At 35.5% G+C, this 20,730-nt stretch overlaps 1 protein-coding gene across 11 annotated transcripts in view; it reads left to right on the plus strand.

The window, feature by feature from the left end:
- Nucleotides 1-20,730, plus strand: part of LOC141462335 (suppressor of lurcher protein 1-like) — a 418,108-nt gene that overhangs the window by 163,099 nt on the left and 234,279 nt on the right. For 6 of the 11 annotated variants that reach the window (XM_074144106.1, XM_074144108.1, XM_074144104.1 and 3 more), the window contains exons 6-7: nucleotides 12,802-12,943; nucleotides 13,465-13,647. In XM_074144106.1, coding sequence (XP_074000207.1) covers nucleotides 12,802-12,943; nucleotides 13,465-13,647 — 325 coding nt within the window. Of the gene's footprint in view, nucleotides 1-6,994; nucleotides 7,116-12,577; nucleotides 12,735-12,801; nucleotides 12,944-13,464; nucleotides 13,648-20,730 lie in introns of those variants that run through there. The other 5 variants (XM_074144111.1, XM_074144116.1, XM_074144115.1 and 2 more) reach the window with 4 other exon arrangements.

The raw sequence follows: 20,730 nt of genomic DNA on the forward strand, positions 1-20,730 counted from the left end.
CTTTTTCCATCTCAATCCTTTAATCCAGATACTCTCTTTCTATTCCATTCCTAAATTAAGTAGATTTACCAATGCCAACAGATTTACTAGTGGAATAAAAGTGAACTCTAAATTTTGTTGCAAATATCATGAAGTGTGGAAAAATTACTTTCCCCTTCTTTTATAGTTGAACTCTTAAGCGTTGATAGCCTACCAATTAGTCGCCATCTCCCAGAACTTTTCTTGTAAATACCTTCATTTCATTCACTATCGTCTGCGTAAATCATTAATAAATATCTCGGAAGGTTGTTAGTAGCTGCTATTGTACACTTTTATTTTCATCTTTTGCACTTATTACACTTACGAGGTGTGGCTATTAAATAACGAGACTGATGCTACTACAGAAGAACTATGCATGCGCCAAATCCTAACGACCGACAGCTGTGCAGCGTAAAGCCTTCTCTTTCGATTGCAGCGTCTCACGTGTTTGTAGAAAAATCTTTCTGACCGGAACCGTCGTTTGGGTAAGAGGTGTTAGTTTCGTTTTACCGAAAACATGATACTACACATGTAGTAGGGCAACAAATTGTCATGAAATTTCACATAATACTTGCTAAAACCGCTACTGAAACTTATCTTTTATGAAAAGAAGTTTATGGTGATGAATTTTAATCACGTGCGCGAGTTTTCGAGTGGTTCAAGCGTTTCCAAGATGACCACCCGGGTCGCCCTTCCACGTCCGAAACGGATGAAAATATCGATTATAATTAATCAACATTACTACCATGAGGTGCTTGCTCAACTCCGTGAAAGAGTAAGGAAAAAAACGACCCGATTTGTGGAAGAACAAGTCATGGGTTCTCCATCAAAGACATCGCGCCGGCTCACACTGCATTGTCTGTCAAGACGTTTCTAAGCCAAGTACAACATCCCAGTTTTAGGCCATCCGCCTTATTCGCCTGACCTGGCCCCATGTGACTTTTATCTGTTCCCCAATATCAAATCTGCATTAAAAGGAACACGATTTCAGTCCGTTGAAGCTGTGAAAGAAAAAACGGTACGCGTCATGCAGGAGCTCACAGAAAAAGACTTCCAGCACTGTTTCGAACAATGGTAAATTAGCATGGAGCGTTGTAGGGATAGGGGAGTGGTGTATAATGAAGGTGATAATAACTAAATATGTATAAATTTAAAATAAAATGTTTAACAGCAATAGTCTCGTTATTTAATAGCCACACCTCTTACTAGATGCACATTTGTACAATTGTAAATATCTCAATAAATATTTATTAAAACAAAATAAAGTAAAAATTTTACCGCAATATTATCAAAGCTTATAGTAAATAGAATAATATATATTTCTTTTCTGTAAAAGGTGGACGAAGTTAAGTTAGTAAAAGATTGGCAGGAACCCCACACTCTAAGACGACCAGTACGCCGTAATTTCTTTCTAGATAGACTCACGATGGTTATTTTCTTTGGAGGTAATTGTTTTCTATCCGCAGTTATTCCCTGGGGAAATCGCCTTGTTGAAAGCACTCTAGAGACTATGTGAAAAGATCTTCCACTTAGAACTACACTTATACATCTTGTTCGTAATCGTGTTAGTTCTCTTCTTGATAACAGGTATTTCTATCTTCTGCGATATTAATTTACTACCTGCTTATAAATACTCTTGTCTCTTTAGAATTATTAATTTAATAAAATGTTGTGTTCACTTTACAAATAGCAGACAGCTAATATAATATGCACAAATAATAATTAGTAATAGATTTGTTCTGAAACACTTACTAAACTTTATCTTATTGCAGTTCTTCTGCACTTTTGTTAGAATTCGTTCCTATAGTATGTTCACTTTCAGTTAAAACTATTTACAAAAGATTGAACATCAACTTTCCAAGTCAAAGGTAGGATTATGTCTTTAATTTAATGTAAAAGTTGTGTAATTACGATTTCTCTTTCTAAAGAATGATTAATAACAACGTGAGTACGTATTTACCATTTTTCTTAAATGACAACCATTAAATTTTCATTGTAAAACTTATTCTATAAATTTCACTAAAACCAAACTGATTATTAAAGGAAGGAAAAGTTGGTTAGATTGAGAGAGAAATAAAGAAGGGTTCTTTAAAAACTATTGATTGGACAAATTGAAATGGTGGATAGTTGCCAAGGGCCAGCACATTTGCATAATAAATTGTTAGAAATACAGTGATGGAGATACAATCTACATAAATACGAAACTAGATTTGTTGTTGTAACAACTAGATTTCAATAAAACACAAAGCTTTATCAACTAACATTTATTTCCTGATAAATGCACAATAGGTATTAAAAGATCCCTTTTATCCATAACTTTTACTGCTTTTTAGAAAAATAAAATTTCTGTATTCGTTGCTTTTTAGGTATACTAACTATTGTCAGCAATGTATACCAAGGCAAGCGATTGCACGCCATAAAAATTTATAGGTTTAAAAACTGTTCGCTTACGAAATTTTAAGTCTATTTTTAAAAACTTATTATTTAGCTTTTAAAATCGCTTCGTTTTGTCTGTTTAACCAAATATGATATAAGCGTTTATTTTTATTTTGCTTTGAAGGGTCTACAACTTAATTACACCATATTTATTACCCTTCTATTTGTTTTTGGTCACGATCCTAACAGCCTCCGTAGCCGCAGCAAGAATGCATTTTTACTAACTTTGTGTATATGTTTATATCGTTATTGTCGTAATCATTCTTTTTATTTCTCTTTTAGCCTAAAATTAGAGTCTTCACTGAATCTTGGTGCTTTCGACAGAATACTTTGCAGTTTCATTTGAAGCAATATTAACTAAGGATGGTTTAGGATTTTTAAGATTGTGGGATTTAAATCCATTTCAAAATAAAATGGTCGGTTCAACACTCGGCTCTTATCATAATCCTAAACATCTTCTAATTTAAATTTATCAGTTTGACTCATTATGATATAATCAATTATTTATCAGAGTCCTTTTGTAGGTTGGTGCCAAGTAAACTTGTGGATATCTTTGTGTTTAAAAAACCTCTATCCTCAGATCAAACTGCTCACGTAAACTTAGAAATCTGGAGCCATTTCTATTGATACAATCCTCATCAAAACTTTCCACCGTTTTATCATTTCTTCTCCTTCCAATCATTCCTTTGGAATTCCTCATGAACACTAGAAACTTTTAATAAGAAATATGGTCTCGAAGATGGCTTCTTTTCCATTTTGCTTAGAAACATACCTTGGTATTATTTTCTTTCTCTAATCATTCCACTATATATTTCTTTATACGAGGGTCGTTTGAAAAGTCCGTGCCAAGTCAGAGAGATAGCACCACTGGCGCGTATCGAGGTTATGTTTAGTTAGTAGCATCTCTTGGAAGAACACACACCAAGTTTCAGCCAGATCGGTCTATTTCTTTGTGTTTGGCATTCGTTTGAATCGAGGAAGTCGAGTGATTTTCAAAAAATGGACGAAAAAGAATTTCGTGTGTTGATTAAACACTACTTTATGAAAGGCAAAACGCCTCAGGAGACTAAAGAGAAGCTTGGTAAACATTATGGTGACTCTGCACCTTCGATTAGAACAGTTTATAAGTAGTTTCAAAATTTTCGGAGTGGCCATATGGGCACAAGTGACGCTGAACGTTCTGGACGCCCTGTTCAGGTTACTACTCCAGAAATCATTGATAAAATCCATGATATGGTGATGGATGACAGAAGAGTGAAGGTGCGTGAGATTGCTAGTACTCGAATGAACGGGTACATAATATTTTGCATCAACATTTGGACATGACAAAGCTATCCGCAAGATGGGTGCCGCGATTGCTCACGCTTGACCAAAAACGAAATCGTGTGAAGTGTTGCAAGGACGGTTTGCAGCTGTTCCAGAAGAATCCGCAGGACTTTAAGCGTCGTTTCGTCACTGTGAAACATGGATACATCACTACACTCCTGAGACCAAAGAACAATCTAAACAATGGGTTACCAAGGGGGAATCTGCGCCAAAAAAGGCGAAGACCGTTCCTTCGGCCGCAAAAAATTATGGCGACTGTCTTTTGGGATTCGCAAGGAATAATCCTCATCGACTATCTGGAAAAGGGTAAAACTATTACAGGTGCATATTATTCATCGTTATTGGACCGTTTGAAAACCGAGCTGCAAGAAAAACGCCCACGATTGGCCCACAAAAAAGTCCTTTTCCATCACGACAACGCACCAGCTCACACCTCAGCAGTTGTGGTCGCAAAATTAATGGAAATAGGGTTCCAACTCGTTTCACATCCCCCCTATTCTCCAGACTTGGCTCCCTCGGACTACTATTTGTTCCCCAATATGAAGAAATGGCTGGCGGGAAAAAGATTTTATTCAAACAAGGAGGTGATTGCAGAAACGAATGGCTATTTTTCAGACTTGGACAAATCCTATTATTCGGAAGGGATCAACAAACTAGAGCAGCGTTGGACGAAGTGTATAAGCCTAAAAGGAGACTATGTTGAAAAATAAAAAAGGTTTACCCCAAAAAATTAAGTAGTTTTTATTTTTGCACGGACTTTTCAAACGACCCTCGTATGTTTCTCAATCCTGTGTAGAGTGGAGAATAACCCAGAATGTACTGTAAACTCTCTGAACTCAGTCTACATACGTATGTATATATCTTCTGTATCCCATACATATCTGTTGTCTTTATAATATTTATTCTTCTTTCGTTATACATTCCCAATTGGCTATATTGGCTAAAACATGGGACTATCATCGTGTCGATATAATACCATCAGGCATGTAAAGAGATATATGGAAGGGCGTGTTATATTGACAGGGGGCGATTCAGTGGCCACCTCGTTCGCCGGATTTGACACCTATGGACTATTTCCTTTGCGGATACCTGAGAAACAAGGTGATTATTCATAACTTTTTTCTTTCTTTCCTTATTACTGCTTATGTAAAAGCATTTCTAAATCTAGGTGTATCAGAATCAAGCCGGAATTGCATCTGTAGATGAACTAAAGCAGAGAATAATAGATGCCTGTAACTCGGTTAAAGCCGAATTTATTTCTTTGGCAGTAAGGGACAATTGGCAGGAAAGTGCATGTCTAGCATCTCTAATGGTGGAGGCCATTTCGAGCATGAACTGTAATATTAATGAGGAGTAAAATTTATAATAAAATAGTACTTTTCTTCTTATTCAATCAAAAAACCGTTATAATATTATCATTTTGAAATTTCTTATAAGAATCATGTTTTCATTCATAACTTCTAAAATATCGCTCACAGAAAAAAACCGTTCAAGTAAATTTCTCTAAAAAAAATAGAGGAATCTATTTCTGAAATAAAAACCGCACCTTCCCATTTGAAAAAATGAAGTTGGTGCCTGTATCTCGCTTCTGGAAGCACCGAAAAAAATTTACAAATTAAATTTGGATTCCTAACAAAAAACTAAGGGGACACGTATTTTTTAGTTTTTTTCTAGCTATCTTAGTTTCCGAGAAAAAGTCGTTATCCATATAGCTTGGGACACCCTGTATATGTATATACGAAGTAACAATGTACAAAACATTGTAACCTTCCTAACAAGTTGGGATAACAAGAAAGGTTAAGGTGTAGGATAAGGATGCAGGGAAAAAGGAAGGAAAAATCTGCAGCTAGCGCAATGATAATAACTGTACCATATTCAATGACTCTTTTGTGTACATTATGTAGCTCAAAAAATAGTTTATGTTTTAGTACTATTGTAGCTTCAGATGCTTTATGCAAGAATTGATTAAAAGATGCTAAGGTATTAAACTTTTACTTAAAACTTTCCTTAGGCGAATTTGGTTTTACTAAAAGTACCTTTTAAACAATTCTTTGATGAAGTGCTTGCATTAATTATGCTATTTTGTTTTAATAGCACGATATTTTTAAAGTTCGGTACATTTATAATTAGGCGTAGTTTAAAATTTGGTTACTAAATATTTAGGTAAAGGGCCAACTTGTCAAAATAGTACGTGTCCCTTGACCCTTTTGTTTCCCAAGTACAAACTTCAGTAAATGAGTGAAACTGGATTAGTTTTCAATAAAAGCTTGCCAATGGATTCAAGCTTACTAAAATCTAATTCATCAGAAGAGAACAATTTAAATGTAAACTGAAACACACTTAATTAAACTGTGAAACATCCATTCATTTATGAGTTTAAGTGAATCCAGCGCCAATTATTCGTTAAATACGAATGTACATCAAACTTTTAATTAACCCGGTCTCAAAATTTATTTGGTGAAATTTATTATTTGTTGCGAAATAATGTAATAAAATCCTTGGGGTACAATTTTAATAAGTAGATTTTGGCGTATTTTGTTTTTGATATTATATACAGCTTAACTACTATTTAAAACATGATCCAGTTGCTTCTGAAGATTAGGTTCCATTCCATTAAATTCTAATCTAATCTAATTTAAATGTGGGACTTCGTTAATTCCGCCTAGGGACCTAGGGCAGGGGTCGGCAACCCGCGGCTCGCGAGCCGCATGCGGCTCTTTTATCCAAATTTTGTGGCTCTTCAGCCTGTCCAAAATAAATTGTATATTTCAATTTTATTGAAACAAATGAAAATTTCATTTATTAAAGTAAAGATATTTTTCCAAAAATGAATTTTAAATGTGATAGGTTTGAAATTGAATAGAATTATATTAAAATACAGTACGTAATGTATAGGTCTGCCGCCATTTTCATTCAAACACAGGTTTAGTTATTATTTATTTGTTTATTTACTTTGCAATATGTGAAAATAAATATATAAAACATTTAAATGTTATTGAATATCATAAAATAATAATTTGTGAATACAAATGATCTGCAGAGTTTATTTACACTATCATCCTTGCGGCTCTTGGTAAGATTTATTAAAATTATTTAAGGAGAAATGGCTCTCTACTTGAAATAGGTTGCCGACCCCTGACCTAGGGGAATGTGACGCAAGAACGCCGTTAATCTACTGAAAGGTAAAAAGAAGGTTATAAACACGCTACTTGATCACCAGGAGAATATACGTAATTTCATCATTAATTAATGTGAATTTTACCGAAGAATAATCGTAATTGCTGTATTGATATACTTGCAGATCTCTTCTTTTTTAATGCACTCCTTATAATGAAGTAAGGTCGAAATGTTTTATAAAGATTTGTTTCTTTCAAAAACTAACTAAAACTCAAAATTTCTCAAAAAAGTATCTGTTAAAAACTGGTCAAGGTCTGCTGCCATCTTAATTTTTGTTTTCTTTCGTTTATAATCACACCACTAAACGCCTTAAAAACAAGGTTTAATAATTCTGAGATTTATTAAAAATACTTATTTTTAATTTTTTAGCTTGGGCGTTTAATTAAAACTCCCACATAATATTTGAATTAATTAAGTTTTCTACATTTTTAACGCAAACCTAATTTCTTTTTGTGAATAAAAATAATTATAAAACAATCGCAATAAGTATTGAACTTGTAAGCATGCTCAGAATCAATTAAAACTGGTTTAAACTTTTATCAGATAATATTCCGGAGAATGTAATGCGTTGGTGAAACACCAATTGGTTAAATAAGGGAATGGATGGTCAAAAGTTGTATAGTTTGCTGATAAAATTTCTTAAAGAATTGGGATGTGCGGATTTAAAACATAAAATGGGAATTTAAATAGTATAAATCAGCGTACCTGAAAGCGTACAGTACTTATTAGTTTTAGGCTGGTTTTAATAACATATAATCAATGTGGAACCAACTTTTGTTAGTTGATATGATTCGATTACTGGATTGGATGTCCGTATAAATATATTAATTATGTGTAATATTGATTCAATTTATTACTAATTAGTTTGCTAGAAGTATACCATTTCTCAAAATATCGTGGAAGGGCATGTACTCAGTATAGGCTAGTTGGCTGCGTTGGGGCAGTTTCATATATTTAGGCGGCTGAAGGAAATAAAGTAACTACTTAAAGCTCAACTTCGTGGTGATATCACAAAGCGGTTGCAAGGTCTAGTATTTAGAGGGCGTAGGCTTTTAATTAGGTTTATTTGTTACTTAATTTTGGCAGATGTGTGAGCTCTCTAGCATGATCAAAAGATAACAATTAAATGTAAACTGAAACTCAGTTGAACTAAGAGGCTCACTTATTTATGGTTTAAATGAATCCAGCGCCAATTATTCCATAAATTGATGGTTTAAGTGATGCGTTGGATGAGGAAATGCACTTAGCTTTGTAGCAAAAACCCACCAGCGGGCTTTGGGACTTTTGAATTGGAGAGGTATGTTTCTTAAGGTCCAAATGCTTAATATTGTACAAGTTCATAGCATAGCCTCTGCTGATCAGGCAAATGTCTCTCCTCAAAGCAGGTCCAAGCCGAATGAACTTCTTGTCTTAATTTGGTGTATTATGTCTTCTTATAAGGCATGTATGTAGGTTAGAAAAAAACATCTGTACAGGACATTTCGCCGAAGGTGCAAACTCCGGAGGCCGGAAAAAGTTATTGACAAGGATTCGGATGCTAACGACTCCAGGTTGATAGCTTTTTATTATTTGGTACTAAAGTTAATTCTTAATTAAGCTAATCTTGTGGCCATTTGTTTCAAATTCTTTGCTGGAATTTTTGTATGTAAAGACAAACTACATAAATTGAAAATTTGTTCTATGTTTTAGCACCGTCCAAAACCTAATTATATTCCTTTCTTCCTGTAAAGGAGAAGTTCGTTCTAGGAATGAGTGCCAATCCTAAGAATATTTGTACTAAATTTGGACGAAATGGAGCAATGTTTAAGAACTGCTTCGATGATTATTTATCTTTTACAAAACTAGTTATTTGTTGGAGGACAAATCCAATTATGCTTTTTATTTTTTCAAGATTCTGGTTCTATTTTACTTTATACGTGCATTGTTCAGTTAAATGCATATTTAATAAGTTTTTGCTGTAGGGACACTAAAAGTATTTCCACAATTTTCTAGGTATTTTATTCCTCAAACTTTCAGTGGAAGTTAAACAAAAAATTGTTGGCCAATAAATATAACATAATGAGGAAATACTGATAAGAATAAAGTAGCATTTAATGTGAGGAAATAAAGGCGCCACGGTAGCCGAGCGGGTTAAGAGGCGAGACCTGCAAAGCTAATATGCATTGTGGTACTGGGTTCGATTCCCGGTCTTGGCCTTGGATTTTATTTAATGGTTAAATGAGAAATAGTAAAGTACGTTTGATATTCGCCTCCGTCCGCGACACCTAGTAAATGGTAGTTGGACGTTAAGCCACGCCTGAAAAAATAGGCGATTACTTTACTTTTGTGAGGAAATATCAATAAGAATTTCTATTGATTTATATCAAAAAATCTCTTTGTATTATTATTTAGAAATAGAAGCGATGATTGTTGTACAGGATTAAGTGTTTACTTGTGAAAATAGAAGTTTGTTTTGATTTAACTCAATTACTATAGTTTGTTTTTCTAGAAAACAAACTTTTCTGTTGTTAGGTTGTTACAAGCAGTTTGTCAGTCTGAAAGTTGATGTGGTGGGAGGCATGCTCTGTAGCTTTGGTAAAGGTCTATTCTCCTTGTGTTCCTTAGCTAGTTACAATCCAGTGGTACTGTTACTTCTACTCAGAACTATGCATGCACTCAATCTCCATGAAGCATCCTTTTGTAAATTCCTTTTCTTCTCTTGTGTTTACTGAATGTGCAACTCATTATTTGAATGTTCTAATGCTCTAAACACTCATCTCTCCTCTTCATTCACTCACACGTATACACACATTTCCAAATTATAGTTAAATGCAACGCTTAATCACTTTAAATTTTAAGTCATTGTTGCACACATGTTTACATAGTGCCCAAGAATAATTGCTTACTTGGTAGAAACTTAATTTTTCAATTTGTATTCAATCCTACTTTTCCATTATCGTGTTATATTAAGAGCTGATTACATTAGAATTAATCGATAAAGAAAAGAATAGTATCTTAAAAGTAATTATCTCTAAAAATAGTTTTTAAACTTCTTTTACTGTTGACGTATATCTTCTGTGAATCTTCTAATTGCTTTTGCGAAGCGGAATGATGAATATAGTAACATAATCCTCGAAATGATTCAATTAAAAACTAGAAAGCAAAGTCACCCGCGTTTCAGATCATGAGAATGTTTAATGGTAATATATTGTTCACAATGTTACTACTCGCCCACTCTCTCGAAGGGTTGAATATGCTTAGCTCATTGTCTCACCACATCAGGCACTCATTGCTGACACAGGATGTTTCTGCAATTCTTCGTTTGTTCTCTTGCACTTACGAGGTCTGTAAATTAAGTAATGAGACTGATTTTTTTATTCAAAAAGAATTACAATTCTATATTGTCACCTTCAAAATAACTTCCTTCTGAAGCCACACAGCGCTGGAGACGTTTCTTCCACTCCTCATAGCAGTGCTCGAACTCCGATACTGGAATAGCCTTCAGCTGGTCGGTTACAGCCGTTTGAATGTTTTCGACTGTCCCAAAATGAGTTCCCTTGAGGTGATTTTTCAACTTCGGGAAGAGAAAAAAGTCACAAGGACTCAAGTCAGGCGAATAAAGAGGCTGAGGAGCCACAGGAATGTTTTTACTGGCCAAAAACTCGTTTATTGAAATTGCTGTATGACAAGGAGCATTATCGTGATGCAACACCCATTATCTTGATGTTTGGTCACACACGAATGACCCTTTTTCGAAGTTTTTCAAGAACCTCTCGGTCATCAAAATTTGACCAATGAATTGGGGATGAGAAAAATCTGCGCAAAAATGGTTCCAAAAAACCTTTCGCAAGACCAAAAGAACATCAGGAAGGAAAGGTGCTCCCCATTTTCTGGAACGTGTCATTACTGGTGACGAGTCTTGGGTGGCTCCTCAGCCTCCTTATGCGCCTGACTTGAGTCCTTGTATCTTTTTTCTCTTCCCGCAGTTGAAAAATCACCTCAAGGGAACTCATTTTGGGACAGTCGAAAACATTCAAACGGCTGAAACCGACCAGCTGAAGGCTACTCCAGTATCGGAGTTCGACCACTGCTATGAGGAGTGGAAGAAACGTCTCCAGCGCTGTGTGGCTTCAGAAGTAAGTTATTTTGAAGGTGACAATATATGTAATTCTTTTTGAATAAAAAAATTTAAAAAAATCAATCTCATTACTTAATTTACAGACCTCGTACTTAAATCTGACAAGAGCAGGGTGGAACTCACATTAGCGCATCATCCCATGCTGACTGTCCTCATACCATCCTTAATTCTATTTGGTAATGTCCATGTTTTCCATCTTAAGCGGATCAGATCGGAGAATGGTAAGCTACTCTTTCCGCTACTATCTTCCAGAAAATAAGGTATAGGGCTTGAACTGCATCCAAGCTGCTACTCACCTCTCCTGCAATTCTAATCGCTTCAAGATATCAAGGGCACTCCTCAGACTAGTCCAGCTTGAGACACCCGAATAGTTATGAGCAGTATCTGAGGAAGATTTGCTCTTTGACTTCACCAATAAATGGGAAGGGCTTGTTTGTCGCATGTTTACGCTAAGTAATCACATCTTCAGATCAAAAGCCGCAAATGTGAGATTCTCTTGCAGAACAGCCTGATCTTTGCTATTAGATGTTGTCGTATAACCAACGATAGTTTAAGAAGGCCCTCAAACATCGACCTGTACAGGTACCCATACTAATTCAAAAAATTCGTCTCTATTACCTCTGCGCTAAAACAACACATAATCGGGAAATAAAGGGAGAAGTTTAGGCACGGTGAGTTTAGAAATTTAGGCTTTTAGGGTTCTCTTTATTATGTATAAACTCTGCCGCATAAGCTTAAACCAAACCTAGAGCATTTCACTACATATTTTCGGGTCTTATAAATTGTTTCATCGCTATCGAATGAAATTAGATTTTTTTAAATTTTTTTTTGCGAAAACTAGAGTCCACAAAAACCTCTCACGCGCTCTCTACCCCGCGCCACTACACTTCTTTTTTTACTGTCTATGTCAAGAACATGTATAAGATTAAATATGCAACAGGAATAATACAAAAATGGAAGATGCAGAGTGAAATAGAATGGGAAGCTGTCCCAGAAAATTAAAATTGAGGAAGGCTAAGAAGCAGGGTTGTTCGCTCATACCCCGTATTATTTAATATATTTAAGGATCTGAATTTAAGAAGAGAAATAATATTCCTTGTTGCATGAATCTTCATTGAATAAAAACCTACTTTATTTAATGAATATTACTTACTAAAACTTCCATTAGTGATCTATTAAAATTAAATCTTCCTTCGGCTCCAAACCCTGTGCTTACTTTCAAATCATATAGTATGAACACATTGCTGTGGTAGGTTACAATTTTACAAATCGATAATTATCATTCATATCTGGTATCACATACTCGATGCTTTTCCCTTAGTACCTTGCTGGATATACTTTTGGCATTGGTATCTATTTTTTCACCCATAGCTTTTCGTATTGTTTTGTTATTCATGTTCTTACAACTTAGTCGCGACAGCTGGAACTGTATTTTCTCATTAGTTTGAATAATTGCCGCTAGATCACAGGCCTGCACATACTTATAACCATGTATTCAGTACTCCATTGCATTGCGTTATCAAACGGGGAGATTTTCCCGAGTGGTTGGCAATATGTTTAAATCATTGAGTTCATTGGGATTCTGGGTTCGTGACACTTTATAAGCAATCAATACTGATGTATTTTTTAATTCTGTATTCCGTAATTCAGAAATATAAAGGTAATTATTTTAAAATTTAAATATTTATTTTGTAATGATTAAAACAAACATTTTTTAATACTTACAGCAAAGTACGTGATGCCAGGAGGTACAATGGGAAGCTGTGATTATAAATTATACGAAACAAAACCAACAGGGCTATTGTACTCACCTAAATACCCATCAAGTTATCCCCGCAACACAAGATGTACCTACACCATATCTGCCAGGTAAACTAGCCAGTAATTCTTAAATCATTAATTAATGGTGCAGCACTAATTTTTATTTTACAATATCTGAGCCGCGGTTTTGTTTCTATTCTTGTTTAATAAGTTAATAACTCACTACTAAGTAGAAGAAAAAGCTTTCATCGTTCAAGATTTCTCGTCAAACTTTACTTTACAAAACAAACTTGTGTAGAATAACTTACTGCAGGGGTTTATACTTCCTCAGAGGATTATCATCCAGTCTATACAATCCAATCCTTTCAATCCAAAATTCGCCGCAAAATCACCAATGTTCCTTATAATGTCGCCAACAAAACCGTATGTAATGACTTTCCTTTTGTATCCTGAATTCTGTATAAAAATTACTTCTACTCCATATCCTTTCACCATAAATCCTTTGGTGTACTCTCTCAAGACAAATCTTGCCCAAATTCTGACGACTGTAGCGGAGGCCTCCTTTTTTATTTATAATAATTCTAACGCAATGAAGTTTATTTAATTATTATTATGTTATTTTTTTGCAGAGATTTTGTTAGAGTTTGCAAGTTTTCCACTTTATGGGTGTTTACAATCTGTGTATTCTGGGTAAAGTTAATAAACTTTATGAAGGAGATAAACATCTACCCTCTTCAGACTGCTCCACTGATTTTGCTGAAGCAGGAGTTGACATTTCCGCCAGAGTGCGAAGGCAGTACCGGGTCTCCTAGGTAGATATTTGAAACACTGTGGCTAAACTCTTGTAGGAAATTTAAAGGTTTGAGTTTGCACAAATGGAAAGGGTAAGTCAGAGTCGTTGCACCATCACGGAGGCTCGGCGCAAACTACAGGAGGACGGTCGATGTACCAGGTTGTCCTGTGTTTACTTTCCGTTACTCCATAGTAGGAGGAAGTATGCGATCGAAACGATTTTCAATGTGTAATTCTTATCCGGAATGCTCGTTTTTATAGGGAATCCTCCCAAATCCAAGGTGGTTTTTAGAACTATGATGCATATGAAAATTTTAATCATTTATTTAGTTACAATCAATGCATTTTGCGTTATAAGCAACAATGAAAACAATAAATAACATTCACACATATCAGAGTGGAGAAGTTACCCAGCGGTAACACTCCAAAAACATTTTAAATTCTACTAACTCTCTTCATCAGAGAGGAGATAGCGAGGCCACTGTCTTTTAAGACGTCTGGAAATGTTGTCTGGAAATGTTCTTGAAGATAGATGTTGTACCAGTGGATTGTGATGTGTTTGAATGTTAAGATGGAATTTTCTGTAACGTGTTTTTGCAACTTGTGTGACGAAAGGAATGTTCAAGTCTGTGTGAATGGTTTGATTGGTGACGTAGAAAGGAGCGTTTACTGTAGAGCGAAGAATTTTAGATTGCAAGGACTGGATCCTTTGCAGATTTGAGCGTTTGGTTGAATCCCACAGTTCGATGTCATAAGACCAGACTGGCGTTAATATACTTATTACATATATGTCTTTTGTTGTCCAGAGAGAGTTTTGATCTGTTGTCGAGTAGTCTTTTCAGTTGTCGGAAGCGTCTGTTGAGTTCTGTTCTCTTAAGTCGAGTATGAGGGTTCCATGTAAGTCTTCTGTCAAGGTAAAGCCGAAGGTAGCGGACTACGTTGACTACTGGTAAAGCAATAAGATTGTAAAAGACAGGAGGAAGAGTGAAAGTAATGTTTTGAGATTTTGTTTCGTTCAGTTTGATAGCCCCATTTTTTGAACCATTTTTCTAAGGAGGTGAGGTGAGACTGAAGGTTTCTATGAGCTATTAATGGATCTTTGTTAGTAGATAAGTTGACAGTATCCTCAGCATAGGTGAGAAGAGTACTTTGAAGTTGAATAAGTAGGTCTAAGGAGTAGATTGTGTACAGAATAGGGCCTAGTATGCTGCCTTGCGGAACTCCAGCGCCCAGCATGGCTGAATGGAGAAAGAATAGTTCCTATCTTCACTCTAAAATGTCTGTCAGTCAAGTATGTTTTCAAAATGAGGAAATAGGTGACTGGAAGGATGGTCTTGAGCGCATATGAAAATTAAAAAATAATAATTTTAGGAGGATTTCTGCGGTACAGTTTTTACTAGTTGTCGGCGTGTTTTTCTTACGGCTCTTTTTTTGTTTTTGATTTTTTTCTCACCATAAAAATAAAATTCTAAATATTTTTAACTTGAATAAATAATCTTGATTACAAAAAAGTTGAATGGAACTTCCAAGAGCCATCGCTCTGTTCCCTTCTCCTTTAGCATGGTTCTACCTATGATGGACAGTGAAGTCTGTATCGAGAGAACACTATTCCGCCGGTAGTACTCTAAAAAAAAAAAAAAAACGTTCAGAGGGCTACTCACAGATTTGATGCGTTTTTAAATGAGAGCAAATGATGATTAAACAAATAAAAATCAATGTAACTAGACATACCGACAATTTGATTTCTGGTTTGAATAATTCACCTCAAAAATAGTATAAAATTATACTTAGTATATCACACTCAGTCCATGAACAGACAAGACAGAAGACACACCAACCCTGTAATGTAAAAGTATTACTTTCTAAACTAGCCCTGAAGATGACCTAGTCCCTAGGTCGAAAGCTCGGCAAAATAAATTTTACTAGACTGAAATGGCAGTTATTTTTTCAATCCCATAAAATTATACTATTAATTGAAATTATTAATAATGATAATTATTATTATTATTTTCAATACTTAGTATCTACTCACTCATCTACCTTGCGATGTTGTGGAACACTCAATACAAAAATAATTAAAAAATAAAGTAAATCTATCCTCTAATTTTTTTGTAAGAGTAACTAACTACTTTTAGAGAGTGTTTACTATCAGACCAGTAGCCCCTCTGGCACTTTTAATTATCTGCTAACGTGTAATTCTCTTTTTTTCCCCACTGAATTCAGTCACAGCTAATTTGAGAGTTCACGATAGTCCACTTAGCCTACAGCAATAGAAGAAAGTAAAATTGAACACCTTTTGTAAAGTCAATTTTGAAAATCCAGAATGGATTGCCATTCGGTACATTATTATTTTTTTCTCTCTCATTTATTTCTTAACTTTTTTCTATTATTTATCTTAAACAATTTGAGTGCCCTTAATATTGTTAAAATAATTTTGTTTCTAGAGTTGGGGGTCAGAAAGAAAAGTTTCCAACATACACACCACAATGAATGGGAGAGAGACAGTGGGTTGGTATGAGTGAAAGAATGGAGGAGTCGCTTTTTACTATATTTTCTTATTTCTTATTTAATTAAGTTTCCTCACTTAAATAACTTGTTTTACAACGTCGCCAACTTCTTGTAAATGTTTTTTACTCCCCATTTTATATTTACAGTGATTTTTATGCCCTAATTTTTATTCACTGCTTTCTGCTTTTTTCTTTTTTTTTTTATGAACCGTACTTCTTTATGTTTTGTCCGCACTCTTAAGTAGTCTTCAATAAGTATTTATTAAATTAAAAGTTTTAAAAAGCTTCACAGACATGACTAAGGGTACGTTCACAACGGAGCTGTGAGCATAGATGATAGCGGAGATGATAGCAGTGATGCATCAGCGCTTATAGAATAACCTAGTACATTCTTATGTGAGCGTGCACAACGAAGCTTCGACTAGTGACTCATACGCGCTGCTATAAACGAGCATAGATGATAGAATTGAATTTTTCATTTTTCTGCTAGCTGAACTCCAGTATCGGAGCTTCAAAATGGACGTAGAAAAATTATTTAGTGCTGTCTTTACTCATTATTTTTGGTTATTATTTTATTATTTACTTTTAAACAATATTTTGTTTTTTAAATCGTGCTTACATTTATTTTCATGTGTATTTATTTGTTGTTTTTTCAATAAAATCATTACTTACCTAAGAGTAATCACTAGTTTTTCTTCTGTGGTTATAGGATTTCCATGACAATTTTTCCGTTTTCTTAATTTTGACCTTATTTTTTCTAAAATATAGTCGAATGTGGGTGAACCCATCCTCACATATTCAATAAAACGATCCGGATAATTTCTAAGTTCCTTATATAAATGGTGAAATTCGCCCAAAGTACTTCGTTTTTTATTTATGGGATGTAAATGATATTTTCTAAAGCGTTTTTTCTTTAAAATATACCATTTTGTTGCTGGTGAACATAAAAACTCTTCTTCACTTCTCGGACATGTTGCATGTATCGCAGCTCCGTTGTGCACACTAATCAGCGATTATATTTTACTCTATCAGCTATCATCTATACTCACAGCTCCGTTGTAAACGTACCCTAACATATCGCTATAGAAAATAAAGAAGAGTACATACAGCATGTAGTCTAAAAGTTTTCAATTTTAAACTGCAACTAGCAAAAAAAATAAATAAATAACTGTTACTGGCTCTCTCTCAAGCCTTTTTCTCCAGAGCATCTGTGGCTTGCAAATCTCGTGTAGCTTCAAGTTAATACCAACAAGAGGACACCACTTCAACGTTTGTATAATACCAGGTGTTCTATCTTCTTCAATTTCATTGTGGTTAATTTCAGTAAAAATTATTATAGTTCATGAATCGGACAGTGAGGAGGAATTGTCGAAGTTGTAGCGGTTCATACGTTGTTTATAGTGAGTTTTCGAAGATTTCACTTTTTCAAACTCCGGAGATCTTAAAACTGATATTTCAGGGCGAAATCTCTAAATAAAAAAAAAAATCCGCTCTGATTTAGTGGTGTAGAAGAAAGTAAAATTTCCTATCCGTTTTGATTTGGTCAAAAGGTGACTCATTTTGTTGATTATCTCATGTGATAACACTGTTACTGCTAGAGAACGTATCTGTTCAATTTCTGGAAGACTGTCCACAAGGAGAGAAGTGAGGTTTACTACATTATAATGAGTCATTGGCAGGTTTCATCTTTTTTAAACTTTAAACTTTTCTGGGGTCCATACAAATGGAAGACAATCCTAACAATAAAATGAGTACTTTAAGAAAAGCTATGAAGAAGAGAGAATTGATAAAGAAAAAAACTTGTCTATTACTTCCGACCAAGCCAAAGTAATTCGAAATTCATTTTTGAATGAACCTCCCAGACGGTTGTATGAGAAAAGGATGCCGAAAGATAAAGCTCAGTCAAGAACTAATTAGAAAGAGAAAATGAGCTGGGCGTTTCTGAAGCAATGAAGTATGAAAAAGCAGGGAGCTATAGAAAATGGAGAGAAATATGGAAAACTTTGCAGTCAAACTCTAAGCAAAAAAGTTTTGATTGTAATGATTTTGATTATATTCTCCTTTTAATATTAATTCCAGATGTGGGTTATGACGTTGAAAGTGGATATAATGCATATGCGATAAATTATGAAGGTGTTTTAGATTAAAGCCATATATCTGCAAGTGCAGACATGGGTGTGCGCTGTATGTTCACATCCCTCTGGAACCAGCGGAGTTGCCTTTCTCACCCTCTGAGCATCGCAATCCCCTCTTCCTCCAGCATACAACTACATATTCCTATTAAATAGAAATAACTCATTAAGTTACTCTTGACAAATTTTCCATCTATATATAATTAATAGATTTTTAAATGTCGTTGATTTAATCGATCGTAGCACGCGCGTTTATCGCATCCCTGACCGGTTTCGGACTTCAATCAATCATCAGAGATCAATTAATCAATTTGGCCTCGTGATTTCGTCTTCACTTACGTTTTCGTTTCGTAATGTACTTGCTGACTGAATGGGGGAGGTTATGTGGTGCGTTTTTGTATTATTCAAAATTGTTAATGAATCGTAAAACATTGTGTAAAAACAATTTGAGTAATCTGATTTCTACCCAAGCCCAGAGTCTCTTTGGTTCTTTGTTTACACACAAGGGCATGACACTCTTGCCGTGTTTTACCCCAGGAAGCATCACCCAGTTCTTCTCGTGCTCCCTTCAGATCCAACCTCCAAGAGCCGCACGAACTGCACCCTTGGTGATCCCCAGGACAGGCTCTGGGCCAATGAAAGGATTGTTGGCTCCATTCCTGGCCAGTAGATCAGCTGTCTCATTCCCCTTAATCCCCACATGACAAGGCACCCATTCTAACCGAACTTTATTGTGCCGAGCCAGTAGTTCTAGGGTCTTTCTGCATTCCCAGACTAGGGAAGAGGTGATCCTGAAAGAAACAATGGCCTTCAGCGCAGCTTGACTGTCCGAAAAGATGCAAATCTCCCTATTTCTAAGACCAATTCGCAGGTTTTTCCTCAGCACAAGGTTTAATGGCAAAGACCTCGGCCTGAAAGACGGTGGCATATTTCCCAAGAGCTCTCTCAATGAGTTTCTCAGGTTTAACCCCATACACTCCAGCTCCGGTCCCACAGGCCATCTTAGAGCCATCCGTAAACCACATGACTCCCTTCCGGCACTGTTCTGTCCAGTTTACCCTCCATTCAGTTCTTGATCTGAGGATCACTTGAAACGGCGTCTCGAAACTGTCCCCAACCATGTCTATGACCGGCAAAGAGTTGACCTTGTCTGTAATATTCATGTGTCTAATAGAGGAGCTAATGCGCTTCCATTGTCCATTTCTCGCTAGTCTATTCGCGCCAGCCCTTGCCTCCGCCTGGACAAAATACCACTGTTTTTATAAGGGTTATTAGTTTTTCGGTATGTGCAAGTATTCTGTTTCACAGTTGGTTCTTGGTCTTAAATGCAATTTTTTGAGGCCTAGTTTCTTGAAAAGTTTGCATGTCACGTTACTGGTATAAGTGAAGGTGGCGAATATATTTGATGGGTTATTATTTTGTCCATGGTTTGGGCAATATTTTATTTATTTATATTTAGAAATTCATTCAGGTCGATGCTGCTCTACGCCTGCTCCGCCTGGAGCCCTGACTTGTAGTAGTAACATCAAGAAACTCCAGGACAACACAACAAATTTTTCAGACTCATCTCGACACACTAAAATCACTCCACGAGACTGCATTCATTATTCCCGTACACTCCTATATCCAAAATCTTCTGCTCAAACTCCTTTCCATCCTAGACTGTCATCCTAATCCACTCTGCCGCGACGTAGCCTCCTACAGATCCTTCTATACCCTACAGACACAAAAGACTAAAACAGATACTTCTCTAACTCTCTACTCTAGCTGCAGGTTTTTCCTTCCTTTTTCTCTGCATTCTTTATCCTTCAAATCTTAAGCTTTCCGCATCTCATTTTTATGAAGATTTACTATTATCTAGTAATTTATTAATAATGTTTACAGTAAGTATAACCGTTATTTGTAACTGTTGTGCAAATGGTGTTGTTATCTTGCTTATAGTTTGTTCGCTGCAAAGAATTATGGTTTTTAATAATCTTTTTGTCAGGTGCCTGTGAGCGGCTAGTTTATGTTGGAGTAAGATGGTGGCTGGTAACTGTTGTGCATAATAGTCTTCTAGTCTCTTCTAGTAATATCCAGGAAGTTGTGTTTTGTCATTTTTATGCTCGAGTATGAAATTATGTGGGTGAAGGATGTTTAAATCAGTCAATAATTTGCTTATTTCTACATCTTGTACACATTTTGAGTCGTCTACATGATGTGCGTAAATTCTAAATACTTTCTTTAAGATATCACAAAAATATTTCTGGCACTGTTGTCGACGTTGGGTGTACCGTCATTAGCTTGGTATGAGTTATTGTTAAGACTGAAGTAATTTTGTTTGATCGTAGTTTCGGGTAGAGTTGTAAGGTGGTCGGTCAATGTGCTGTTTATTTTAATCTTATTGCTTCTATTTTATATTTAAACTGTTTCTGACAAGGATAGAACCGTAAAGTTAGGTAACGTCAAGGGATATGAGGCACAA

The sequence above is a fragment of the Rhodnius prolixus genome, unplaced genomic scaffold, assembly GCF_049639745.1.
Source record: "Rhodnius prolixus isolate KJV_2025 unplaced genomic scaffold, Rpr scaffold_36, whole genome shotgun sequence".
NCBI classification, from domain to species: domain Eukaryota; kingdom Metazoa; phylum Arthropoda; class Insecta; order Hemiptera; family Reduviidae; genus Rhodnius; species Rhodnius prolixus.